General features: G+C 41.6%; 1 protein-coding gene across 2 annotated transcripts; it reads left to right on the forward strand.

Moving 5' to 3' along the window:
- The first annotated feature begins 4,723 nt into the window (after positions 1-4,723).
- On the forward strand, positions 4,724-11,282 carry serpinb1 (serpin peptidase inhibitor, clade B (ovalbumin), member 1). Of its 2 annotated transcripts, none has more exons than XM_080769754.1 (7): positions 4,724-4,821; positions 7,619-7,810; positions 8,395-8,532; positions 8,640-8,757; positions 8,909-9,051; positions 10,198-10,365; positions 10,738-11,282. In XM_080769754.1, exons 1-7 carry the CDS (start codon positions 4,768-4,770, stop codon positions 11,140-11,142), a joined length of 1,218 nt encoding a protein of 405 aa, XP_080625880.1. In that variant the 5' UTR covers positions 4,724-4,767; the 3' UTR covers positions 11,143-11,282. The 2 variants fall into 2 exon arrangements, with proteins under 2 accessions (XP_080625880.1, XP_080625879.1); XM_080769753.1 differs by lacking the exon at positions 4,724-4,821 and adding an exon at positions 6,994-7,245 and having other exon boundaries at positions 10,738-11,281.
- The last annotated feature ends 631 nt before the right edge of the window (positions 11,283-11,913 follow it).

Genomic DNA, 11,913 nt, shown 5'->3' on the forward strand with positions numbered 1-11,913 from the left:
GAAGAACTAGAATGCCTGCATTTACCACGTCTGCGTTGTAAATCAGACATCAGCGCTTTCTGCACTGGCTCATGAGCTTAGCAACTAAAGCCCAATGAGATCAACAATAAACTTTTTATTTGTCATAAAAGTGAGGAATTTGTCTAGGTGACGCTGGTGGTGTACTACTACAACATGTGAGCATTCTGACACAGTAACATACGTCTACATACTACAGTAAGCATTCGATCACAGTGGTCGGAGAGTCGTTTAACACAGTTTCTCATGCTGGATGACAGGGAGCATTCACACTGGGCTTCACAGGATGATCTATGGTACACATTAACTTTTAGAGCTGTGTTTAGAGCCGTGTTTACTGCGTGGCATTTCCTATGCATGCAGCATGCCCAGTCCGATATGCAGTGTAAATGAGTATGTTCGATCATATACCATTGGAAACGTATAGACCTTAAACAGCAGACAACGAGTGCCACTGACTGCGCACCGACTTGTAAATCTGTATGCTTGCGAACTGAACAATAAAAGATGCACACACTATAGAAGCTGGCAAGCACCAGGCCTTGCACTTGACAGTTTTTTGAGGGGCCGCTGTTTAATCTTACCTGGTATCTCTATCAGGGCAGATTCCTTGGCTATCCCGCAGAAGGTCACAGCTGTGAGGGTACACTGAGTTTGGCATGCCAGCTGACCATCACTGTCTGCAGCTCCCAGCAGTTAAATAGGCTGAAGATTTCAAACAAGTGCTACATACAAGTGAGTGACATACTGTACATGAGGTATTGTAATATAGATATAGAAGAGTGTTTCCGTATCTTATATCTGGCACATCTCTTGCTGTGTGATCTTTGGTGGCTATTACACGTCAAGTCTAAGATAGCACCCACTGTATAGTCTGTGTGATCTTTGGTGGCTATTACACGTCAAGTCTAAGATAGCACCCACTGTATAGTCTGTGCCAACAGTGTCTTTGTGTGAGTTCATATTTTTTTCTCTTTTTATATATATTTTTTGTTTTCTATATGACACAGTGACAGTGTGTGTGAATCGGTTTCATTATACTTGCAGACATCAGCCAGGTCATGAACATGTTATAATGTTATCTTATGTTTATAGATAATTAGATATATAAATAATGTAATTATTTTAATTTAAGTTATGTAAATTATTGGTACCTAATATAGTATTCAGAAAATTTAAATAATGCACTGACTATTGTATTTCATTTTGATTTAATCTAACATTTTAGATGCTGTCTCAGTGGGGCTGGGAATTTGCTCAATTTGATACGTTATGTAAACATTGATATTCCATTTGTCAATAGAAAGCTAGGAAAAAAGAGAAACACCCGATTCCTGAGCAGTCGGAAAATGTACTCAGTCACATTATTTACTTAAAGGACCACTTCACCACTTTTCCTATCTTCATAAAATAGGTCCTCACTAATAATCATGAAAAATGGCGCAATTTTGTTCTACTCTCCGTCTCTCATAGGAGGGCTGTGGGCAGTTCAGAAACCGTCCTCCATCATCATCGATGGGGAATACAAGCTAATAGAAACTAACATTTTTGAAAATAGCAGTCTACAAGCTCACGATATGTAGATCGGCTATTTTCAAATGGACGAAATGTATAGGGCTGAAGTGGTTAAAGTACGTTTTAAAATTATAATCAGAATCTACAAAGTAAATAAGGGTGGCTCAGGGGTAGAGTGGCCGAATGGTAACTGCAAGGTTGCCAGTTTGAACCCGGGCTCCCCAGAGTTTGTGTCGAAGTGTCCTTGAGCAAGACACTGAACCCCTAATTGCTCCTGATGTGCTGGTTGGTGACTTGCATGGTTTCCGCCACAATCAGTATATGAATGTGTGTGTGAATGGGTGAATGCAATGAACAATCTATGTAAAGTGCCTTGGATAAAGGCACTATATAAATGCACCATTTAACTAGTAACTAAAGTGTTCGTAAAGCAAAAGTACAATATTTGGATATGAGATGTAGTGCATGGAGTAGAAGTAAAAGTATTGGAAATTAGAAAGTGAAATACAAAGATACTTTCCACCACTGTTCCTGAGAGATCGCACTGAGCTTGCCGAAAGAAAAACTGATCAGTTCTACAGAGCAGAGCCAAAGCTAAAGCAGCAGCAGACGATAACTACACTATAGACAGGTGGATTGGCTTACAATACTATCCATCTACACATCAATGGTCCTGGAAATGTTTTGACTGACAAACAACAGAACATTTTCAATGAAGACTTCATCAAAGACCCATCATCCTGAATCAGATAAAGTACTGGACAAAAAAGGGATAAAGATATGCCAAAGGAGGAAGTGGGAAATTGCAAACCTGGAAACAGTATGTTCTGAAGAAAACCATGCTGAATATTAATGGTATATTCTCCTGAGGAAACGCTGAAGCCTGCCTGTCCTGGACCTAGGCAATATTTGTGAATTGAGTCTAAAAGTATGTAATACTGATAATACCAAGCATTTAATCACAAATAAATGTGTATGCTTATATGGAACTTAGATTAGCCCTTAGCCCAGTCTAGACGTTTAACATTTGTAGTACCGTAATACAACAGAATTTGTATCAGGAGTGTTTAGAAGAGAGATTGTATTATTCAAAGTACAAGGACATCTTCAAATACCGATAAGGAAACATTACAATTTGAGCAACATTTATCGCCCAGTACTGCCCAATGTTCGACTGGATATGTTGAAGAATCCAAATAGCCGCCTGTATGAACTGTATTCTGCAGGTCATTAAAATGAGATCAGTTTTGAAATCATGGGGGATATGGAGGTCATATCAAGTGATTTGTCATGATTTATTTGTCTAGTGTCATGTGTGCATTCATACACTCAGATACTGTACATGTATATATATATCACACACACACACACACACACACACACACACACACACACACACACACACACACACACACACCAAGTGCTGCATTCGTGGCGGCACCAGTCAGTCACACTAATGAGCATAGTTCAAGGGCTGAGTCCAGGTTATATTTGATCTCCATAAAAGTCATGCTCAGTACAGGTAAGCTAAGCAGGACCATGGTTTTATGATGCGTCCAGCATTGTTATGGCGCCTCATCATGCCGCAGCTTGTTTAAGCTCTTCTTAGAAGCATGTTGATTTTTTTCCACCCTTATTCAGATGACAACACTGTATGTCAACGATGGGGACGCAGGCCTTTGTTTGTTTCGCAGTTGGCACTAGGGGAGAGTCGGATCTCGTAACCATCAAGTGCCAGAGATGGGGACATAAGAGTGTCCTCACTGTGCCTACTGGAGGTCGATAATAAATAAGTAAAACAATGTGAAATCCCCCCTCTGCTGTATAACAGCATACAGTAGGTACTAAACTCCAGAGACGCTTTTATCCCACGCTCATAAATAAGTCTGAGATAGTCTAGGATTAACAACGATGAGAATTATAGAAGGTCAAATAGTTTGAGAGTAGATCTGTGGCAAACTAAATATCAGTGGCACTACATACAGTACAGTATATAGGTATTACGTATGGATATTAACATAAGCCACCTCCATCACTAAAGTGTTAGCAAAGACTTCTTGACTAGGTCTGACACTACTACTACTAGGCCTAAGGACTAATCTGTTGCCATCTCAAGAGATACAACGATCTCCCATTCCTCCATCAACTTTATCCCATAGCTGATGAAGCGTGTGTGGAGAGGATTCAACCTGTGTTATTAAAACCTGTTGACAGGACATGTAGCTATTGCTGTATTTCAGAAGTGTTAATGGACCTGTCCTCATTCAATGGAATAGCAGTACACCTTCAAAGAGCTGTTACGGAGAGACAAGCCAGCTCTCCTCCAACCCTATGGCTCTCTACCAAGCACGATGGTCATTCTGAATGTCTGGCAGCAACACTGTGGCCACATTCATCACAGGCTCACTACACTTCCATAAAGGTCTATAGAACATAATATGCATGTAGCATACCAAGTGCGATACAAATGTATTCTTGAAGGCTAGAACACTATTCTGGGAGGATCATTGGCTGAAAATAGCAGATCTACAAGCTCACAGCACGTGACAAGTCACAGTAAACTGTATACAGGGAAAATGGCAGACCAATAACAAGTCAAAAGGTCAAGTTAACAAAGTATTGAGGGTTAAATGTTAAATGTCTGAAAATACACATTTAACATGTATCCAATATGTAGTGGGGGGTCCCTGCTTCATCCCTCTCTCAGCTAAGGGGTCTTTGGCCTGAAAAACGTTAAAGCCCCTTTTCAGATGAGTTTTTCATTCAGATGGAGCCTCCACGAGGCTCCCCCTAGTGGCAGTAATTTAAAACAAACGTTAAGCCAACTTCATGGGTGTGTGATAGGATTGTGCATCAATTGGGTTTGCGTCAGCATCCTGGGGGCACTGTATAGGGTTGAAAAGCCAGGATCATTCCACTGGTCCAGGCCTGGCAGGGGCCCTCACATATGCTGTGGTTTAAACTGTGGCTCACACAATATTTGTTTAACAAATATTATCCATGCATCATGCATGTTCATATAAATAATAATTGCTAGTGTAGATAATGACAATGTAAATGGCATGAAGACGATCATACAACATCGTGCTACAAATATACACCCCCCTCCCCAAAAACCAAGCCTAGTTCAGGAGGTGTTTACAAAATGGAGTGTCAATGTTTAAATGCTGTGTGGTTACTGGAGGAGTGATAAACATTGGTAGACAAATATAGGACAGAGGGAAAAGGAAAGAAATGAAAAGTAAAAAGAATAAGGGGAAGATGGTAAAACACAATTCGGAAAGAAGGGTGAGTTTTACAGTTTATGTTCGACTACATGTGGTGATTCTTTCAGATATAGCAGTTGAGCCATAGCTTCATGTATGCCCAGTTGCCCACAAGCTATCAGAGTAACATGCACCTCTATGTCAGTTCATAATATGATATGTCATGTAGTTATCTTCTTTTGGCCCCGGAGCTAATTTTTTGTATCTGTGTGATTTGGTTTTCCCTATTTTAAAGTAGAAAAAGGTGATGAGATTGCCACTCACCCTTGTCTTTCATAAAGCAAGGCAGATGTGCTTAATACTGGGCAGTGGGCAAATATCCAGTATCAATATGAAAATAAAGTATAAAGATAGCCTGACACTCATTTCGTTTCACTCCAGAGGTTTTTGTTTTAAGCGTGGCTAGCGATTCAGGGCTGGAGCCACTGAGCAAGGCTAGTATAAAGAGGAAACATAAGTTGAAATGGAGACTTGACATTTCAATAAACTGAGAAAAACCTAGTATGTAATGCAGAAGTGCGAGGGAGGGTTGTGAGATATGACTCAGACATGAATGAATATTGTCGTTCTAAGATTGCATTGTCTATTGGACTGCAGTTTGTCAGGAGGGTGAGGGGTGGATACATGACTAAATCTGTACTGTAATTCACAGAGACACACCTTTATTTGCATGAGGTAATATTTCCATAACTTTAGCTTGGGTTCGGTAATAGGCTGGTACAGTCTGTCCTAGCTATAGAGACAATTAGAGTCCGGGGAGAACACTGCTATTCATACATAACATTTCTATATCCATTTGAGATAATCTGCTAAATTAAATGCACACATCTAACAATTGATGTGATGCATGAATTGAAAATGTATAATCTCATTAGGAAGAACTAGAACAGTGCCCGTTGGGGGGTGATCAGGTGTGATCAATTTGCTAATAAAGGGTGAGGTCGCAAACAGAACATCATTGTGATGTCAGAACGGGCCAGCTCATATATGGAGATCTATGGGTGATCAGTGCCCGTTGGGGTGTGATCAATTGGCTAATAAATGGCGAGGTTGTGCATCATTGTGATGTCAGAACAGGCCAGCTCCATATATGGAGATCTAGGGTCGATCTGGATTTGGGCCCTGTCCGGAGCCTGGGCAGAGGCTTTTGTGCTGGTTCTGGACAACCAGCGATCGGACGGATTTGGCACTGAGAACTGAACTCCCTGTGGTGGTGTGGAACGGAGAAACGTGTGTCAAATTTGAAGTCGGTCGGGCGAACCGTTCTCAAGTTATGTGGATTTCAGGCAGACTCACGCACGCACGCACGCACAGTCTACTCTATTTCTCAATCACAGACAGTTGTTGCATTGCAAGACACTCCATTGTGTATAGGCCTACTATACAACTGACTGACTGAACTTTCTTGGAAGCTGGATAAAATCTCTGTACATTGACTGCTCAAACGTTTCTTGATTGCACAAACACATTTATTTCTCATATAGCCTAGGTAAAAAAAACAATAAACAAGGATCAGTAAAGCCTGAATGGAAGTTGTTCTGCCTATATGCTAAACCATATGCCCAATCAATGCCCATGTTACTTCAAAACCCAACATAATAATCCACAATTTGATGTGATATGTGACGAAAAGAAAGCTGAGCCAGAAGGCTGGAAAAGTTCTCTGTTTACCAAACAATATGAAGCGTGGGTCATGACCGAAAGAATAACGTTGCAAATACAAGCGGCCTAAATGAGTTTTCTCCGACGGGTGGCTGGCATCTCCCTTAGAGATAAGGTGAGAAGTTCAGTCACACGAGAGAGACTCGGAGTAGTCGCTGCTTCTTCACCTAAGAGCCAGCTTAGGTGGTTCGGTCATCTGGTTAGGATGCGTCTCGAGCGTCTCCCCAGGGAGGTCCTCGATGCACATCCCACTGGGAGGAGACCACGGGTTAGACCAAGGATCAGATGGAGGGATTACATCGACTCACTGGCCTTGGAACGCCTCGGGATCCCCCAGGAGGAAGTTACTAATGTTGCCCCGGAGAGAGGGAAATCTGGAGCTCTCTGATGGAACTGTTGCCCCCACGACCGGACTACGGATAAGCGGTTGAAGATGTGGATGTGATATTTTATGACTGACTGAATGACTGCATTTTATTGTATGAGCAGAGGGCGTTTTCTGTTAACTGACAGACAGTGACTTATCGTTTCAACCTTCGTCCTCCCCACGTAGGCCCTACCTGTTTTATAGACTTTCTGTGGTCACCCAGGAATAATAAGAGACAGGTAGCAGCGATATAAAAGTAGCCTAGTCATAGCACAGCCAATGCTTTCGATATTTTATCTTCACTTCCACGGAGTTATCTCTCTATTCAGGGGGATTTTACGGAGTGAACACATCATTATTATACTTTCGCTTTCAACATTAACGCTGTGCCCGTGTCAGCCTCCGGAGGAAAATCGGGTAGGGTACTTCATTTTATAGAAAATACAAGGTCTTCTTATTTACTAGTATAATAATGCATGTAGGCTACACCATCACCAGAAGACTTTTTGTTATATTTATAATTGGGGGCCGCTTTGTTTCACGTTTGAAACCCGTTCCTTGTGGACTGGAGTCTGGAGACATGTGTTTCGCCCAACGTTACGTTTGTTATGTAACAGGCAGCAAGACTTTCCAAATAGAGAAAACTAATGAACGCCGAGTGCGCGCCCATATTTGAACATTTGCACAATTCATACACAGTATTTACCCTACGCAACTACTTAAGAGCAGTGGGCGTTTAGCAGTACGCAGTGAGCACTTACCATAGCATTGCATTGCCTTCTCTTTACAGGAAGACCATTCATCAGCAGGCACCATGGCCACCACTGCCGATTCAAACGCTGTCTTCGCCTTGGATCTGTACCGTACTTTAAGCCAAGTCAAAGCCAGCGGGAATATCTTCGTCTCTCCTTTCAGTATCAGCTCAGCGCTAGCTATGGTCCATCTGGGAGCAAAAGGCAACACTGCTGATCAGATGGCAAAGGTAACGGCTAACAGCACACACACACACACACGCGCGCACCAAAAGTTAGCCTACTGTTCTGAGTGTTCTCTCTATTTTTGTTTTTGTTTTGACTGTTTTGTTCAAATTGAATAATGCATTATGAAATTGCTAGAATAGTATTTCTTATGCCTTTGGTTTATGTTGGCACTGCTAGCACCAGCACCTGCTAAAAGGGTGCGACTGTGACAGGTGACACCTGTACTTTGACCCCACTATGGAGCACAGTAGGCTACCAAGTAGGCCTATAGGCTTTTATTTATACACTTAACATTGATTGCACCCAAAGCAGTGCTTGCAGTTTACATGTATTATTCTCATTCTAAAGTCTAATATTCTATAGATCTAGCCCTTTCTGGTAAAGCAACTTTTAACTTTGGAGGATCTATACCACCTTTTCTGTTTTCACGACAAACTTGAAATGCAATTTCATTGTCAGCATTGTGTTAAGCAGTACTTCACCCATTTTCAGCCTTGGTTTAATTATTAAAATGGGTGAGGTGTGTTCATCTATTGCACAAAGACCATTTCTTCTCCTAACAACCTGTCTCTCCGACTGTGTATAGGCCCTTTCGCTCAGCTCGGTCAGAGATGTGAATGCAGATTTCCAAACACTTAACAGAGACATCAACTCGCCATCTGCCTCATACATTCTGAAACTCGCCAATCGTCTTTATGGGGAGACTACATGCAACTTCCTGACGGTGAGATGTGTTTCCTTATGGTACGGTATACACACATCACCAGCTACGGTTCCCCTGGTTGTGTGTGGACATTACAACAAACAAAGCAATTTCCCCATTTTATACAGGAATTCCTAGAAGCCACACAGAAGTTCTACCATGCTGACCTGAAGTCAGTTGACTTCATGGGAGCTCCAGAGGACTGCAGAGCAGAGATCAACAACTGGGTTGAGCAGCAGACAGAAAGTATTGACTTTAACCAGACACTTATTTATTGTCTTTTATTTTAATGTGTGATGCAATCCCATTGATGTAGGAATAGTTACAAAGCCAACATGGAGGGTGGCTAGTGTCAGTGCTGACTGCTGAGTTGTTAGTCTGTCTTTTTTCCTCACAGATAAAATAAAAGATCTACTGAAGTCCGGGACAGTCACCCCAATGACAAGACTGGCTCTGGTCAATGCCATCTACTTCAAAGGAAACTGGCTCAACCGATTTAATGAAGCAAACACCAAAGAAATGGCATTCAAACTAAACCAGGTGAACAGGCAGAGGAAGAAAATGCTGTTGCATTCAAAAATAGTTGAATTAATTAACCAAAACAACTAGGATGACAAAAGAAAGACTGCATTTTGGCCAGAGGGTGGCACTACAGGAGAGTTCATGAAAGCATGATTCATGGCAATCTGCCCACTTTGAGATTCTGAGCACTTCTAATCCGCCCACTGCGCCCAGTACATTTTGAGATTGTGTACCAGTGGTTCCCAAACCTTTAGCTTGAGCCCCAAAAGAGAAATTAGATGTTTGTCCGGAACATAAACTAGTGAAAATAGCAGATCTACAAGCTCACAACGTGTTGCCTCGTGCTGCGTTGCGAACATGTAGTTTTTAATTCAAGACAAAACTATCTTTTTTCAGAATGTTTTTTTTTAGGCAAGCAAGGATAAATGTCATACGGCCCACAGCTTCATACCTCAATTGTATTATGAACGGCCCCGTGATTTTGTAACCCATTTTTCAATTATCTAATGTGATCCTGGGCTCTACACACCCTCCGCCAACCTAGTCCCCATACATGGGGGACATGGGGAGAGCAACGGACTTGAACTCATGCTTCCTTCATTCCTGAGTGTCCAAGTTGCTACTTTACACCTGACAGGGGGGGGAGTTTCCCTGGTTGGACGTAGTGCGTGGGTGGAACCAGTTCCTTTCCCCTCCATCAGGCGCCTTCCTTGTTCCTTCTTCCTTGTAGCTATTATTATTTTTACGTTGCTCCTCTGGTTACATTTGGTAATGTGGCTGATAAAAGGCTGAGAGACGCTTTTTGTTCATAGCACACACTCGATAAAAGATCCGAAAGACCATTGATTTGAAATATTGATGATATGATGAGTTCAATAGAATCGTTTAAATGCGATGCACATGTATGTGACTTTGTTATAGACTAGTCCGACGCTACATTATGTGACTTTGTTATAGACTAGTCCGATGCTACATTATGTCAGGAGATATATAGTTGGTTGGCCCTTGGGTGTTTTAATATTTTCTAATATGTCCCCCTTTGAAAAAAGTTTGGACACCCCTGCACTAGAGTAATTTCTGTTGGGTCATCATGCGTAGGATGCCTCAGCTGGAATTGTCTGAGGATCTGATTGTATCACTCATTGTATGTTTCTGGTGTATCAGAATGAGAGCAAGCCAGTGAAGATGATGTACCAGAAGGAGAAACTACCCTTCAACTACATTCCTGACTACAGCTTGCAGATCCTGGAGCTGCCCTACGTGGGGGAAGAAGTCAGCATGTTCATCCTGCTGCCTGAAGAGGCCACCGATGGCTCTGACCCACTGCTTAAGGTAATTATACATGACAGTCAGTAGTGCCAAGCAAAATATCTAGAACATAAATAAAGGACCCACTTCTAGCTTGCTTTGTACATTACAATTACAATTTAGGCATTTAGCAGACATTATTCATCAAAACCTGATTGGCAAGTGATGCTTTGGGACTTGGGGTGTCATTTCATGTTGAGTTTGTGACAACTGGTAAGACTCCCAAAATGTATCTTGTGTGAACCTCTGTTTGACTCACTAGATACAGCCTATTAAACAGTTTGTGTGTGTGTGTGTGTGTGTGTGTGTGTGTGTGTGTGTGTGTGTGTGTGTGTGTGTGTGTGTGTGTGTGTGTGTGTGTGTGTGTGTGTGTGTGTGTGTCTCATACATTTATAGCTAGAGAATGAGCTAACACAGGCCAGGCTAAATGAATGGACCAAGGACATGGACACTGAGACAGAGATCATAGTTCACCTGCCCAAGTTCAAGCTGGAGGAAGAGTATGAGTTGAACGATCCCCTGGCCAAGCTGGGTATGACAGATGTGTTCTGCGAGTCAAAGGCGGATCTGTCCGGAATGAATGGTCACGGAGGACTCTTCCTGTCTACAGTGGCACACAAGGCCTTTGTGGAGGTGAACGAAGAGGGCACGGAAGCAGCCGCAGCTACAGCCGGCATAGCCTCCTTCTGCATGATGAGACACGAAGAACACTTCACAGCAGACCACCCATTCCTTTTCTATATAAGGCATAATAAAACCAAGTCAATTCTTTTCTTGGGCAGATTCTCCTCTCCACAGTAGAGAAACCAGCTCAGGAGCACCAGGCTCAATTATAATGAAGGGAAAACAAGCAGAATTGTACAATATTATATACAGCGTAAATGCTGTAAGAATTGTTTACTAAAGGAATGTGTCTTTAGCTTTCTTATTGTTGAAATTATGAATAAAAGTATTAAAGGTGCTGTATGTGATTATTCTTGTTAAAATAAGTGTTAAATTGTTCTATATTCCCATAGCAATTATTGCTAAAGTTTGTTCAGTATCTGGGGTCTCTCTGTCTCAGCTGTTTAGTAAACAAATACATTGTCAGGTTGGGATACCAATTTCTATCCAGGAGAAAGGATTAAAAATAAACTCATACAGGATATAGGATAAACAAGTGAAATTGTTGAAGTGATGAAACAAAAGAATGAGCAGCCAAAATTGGAACTGGAACATTATGTATGGTGTTGGTTCAAAACCAATATTATACAAATTAAACAAATCTCTGAGTTATTATTGTAATCATGGCTAAGAGACATGTAGGCTGCACTTTACTAGTAAAACAATCCAACTTGTTTAATGGCACAAAGTTCTGAGCGGGTGGTTTCTCTTAACTGACAGTGGCCTATATGTCCCCAACAGGGACTGGGACAGAGTCCACCAGACGTGTGTTTGGTTCTTAAATTTGACTTTAATTTCTGTCATCAGTTTCCTTACAACATCAGTATGCTTTCATATATAGCCTAGTGAATAGTGATGCTATTGTAAAATTATAAGCCTGTTTTTTGCTCAAATAATAATAAATAATTA

This window comes from Protomyctophum bolini (assembly GCF_963924005.1).
Source record: "Protomyctophum bolini genome assembly, chromosome: 8".
Lineage (NCBI taxonomy): Eukaryota > Metazoa > Chordata > Actinopteri > Myctophiformes > Myctophidae > Protomyctophum > Protomyctophum bolini.

Bases quoted from the DNA above. Each gene is read 5' to 3' on its own strand.
- serpinb1 (XM_080769753.1), top strand. From the start codon at position 7,108: ATGCTTTCGATATTTTATCTTCACTTCCACGGAGTTATCTCTCTATTC. The intron at 7,246-7,618 runs GTAGGGTACTTC...TTCTCTTTACAG, and splicing joins AGCCTCCGGAGGAAAATCGG to GAAGACCATTCATCAGCAGG. The intron at 7,811-8,394 runs GTAACGGCTAAC...GACTGTGTATAG, and splicing joins CTGCTGATCAGATGGCAAAG to GCCCTTTCGCTCAGCTCGGT.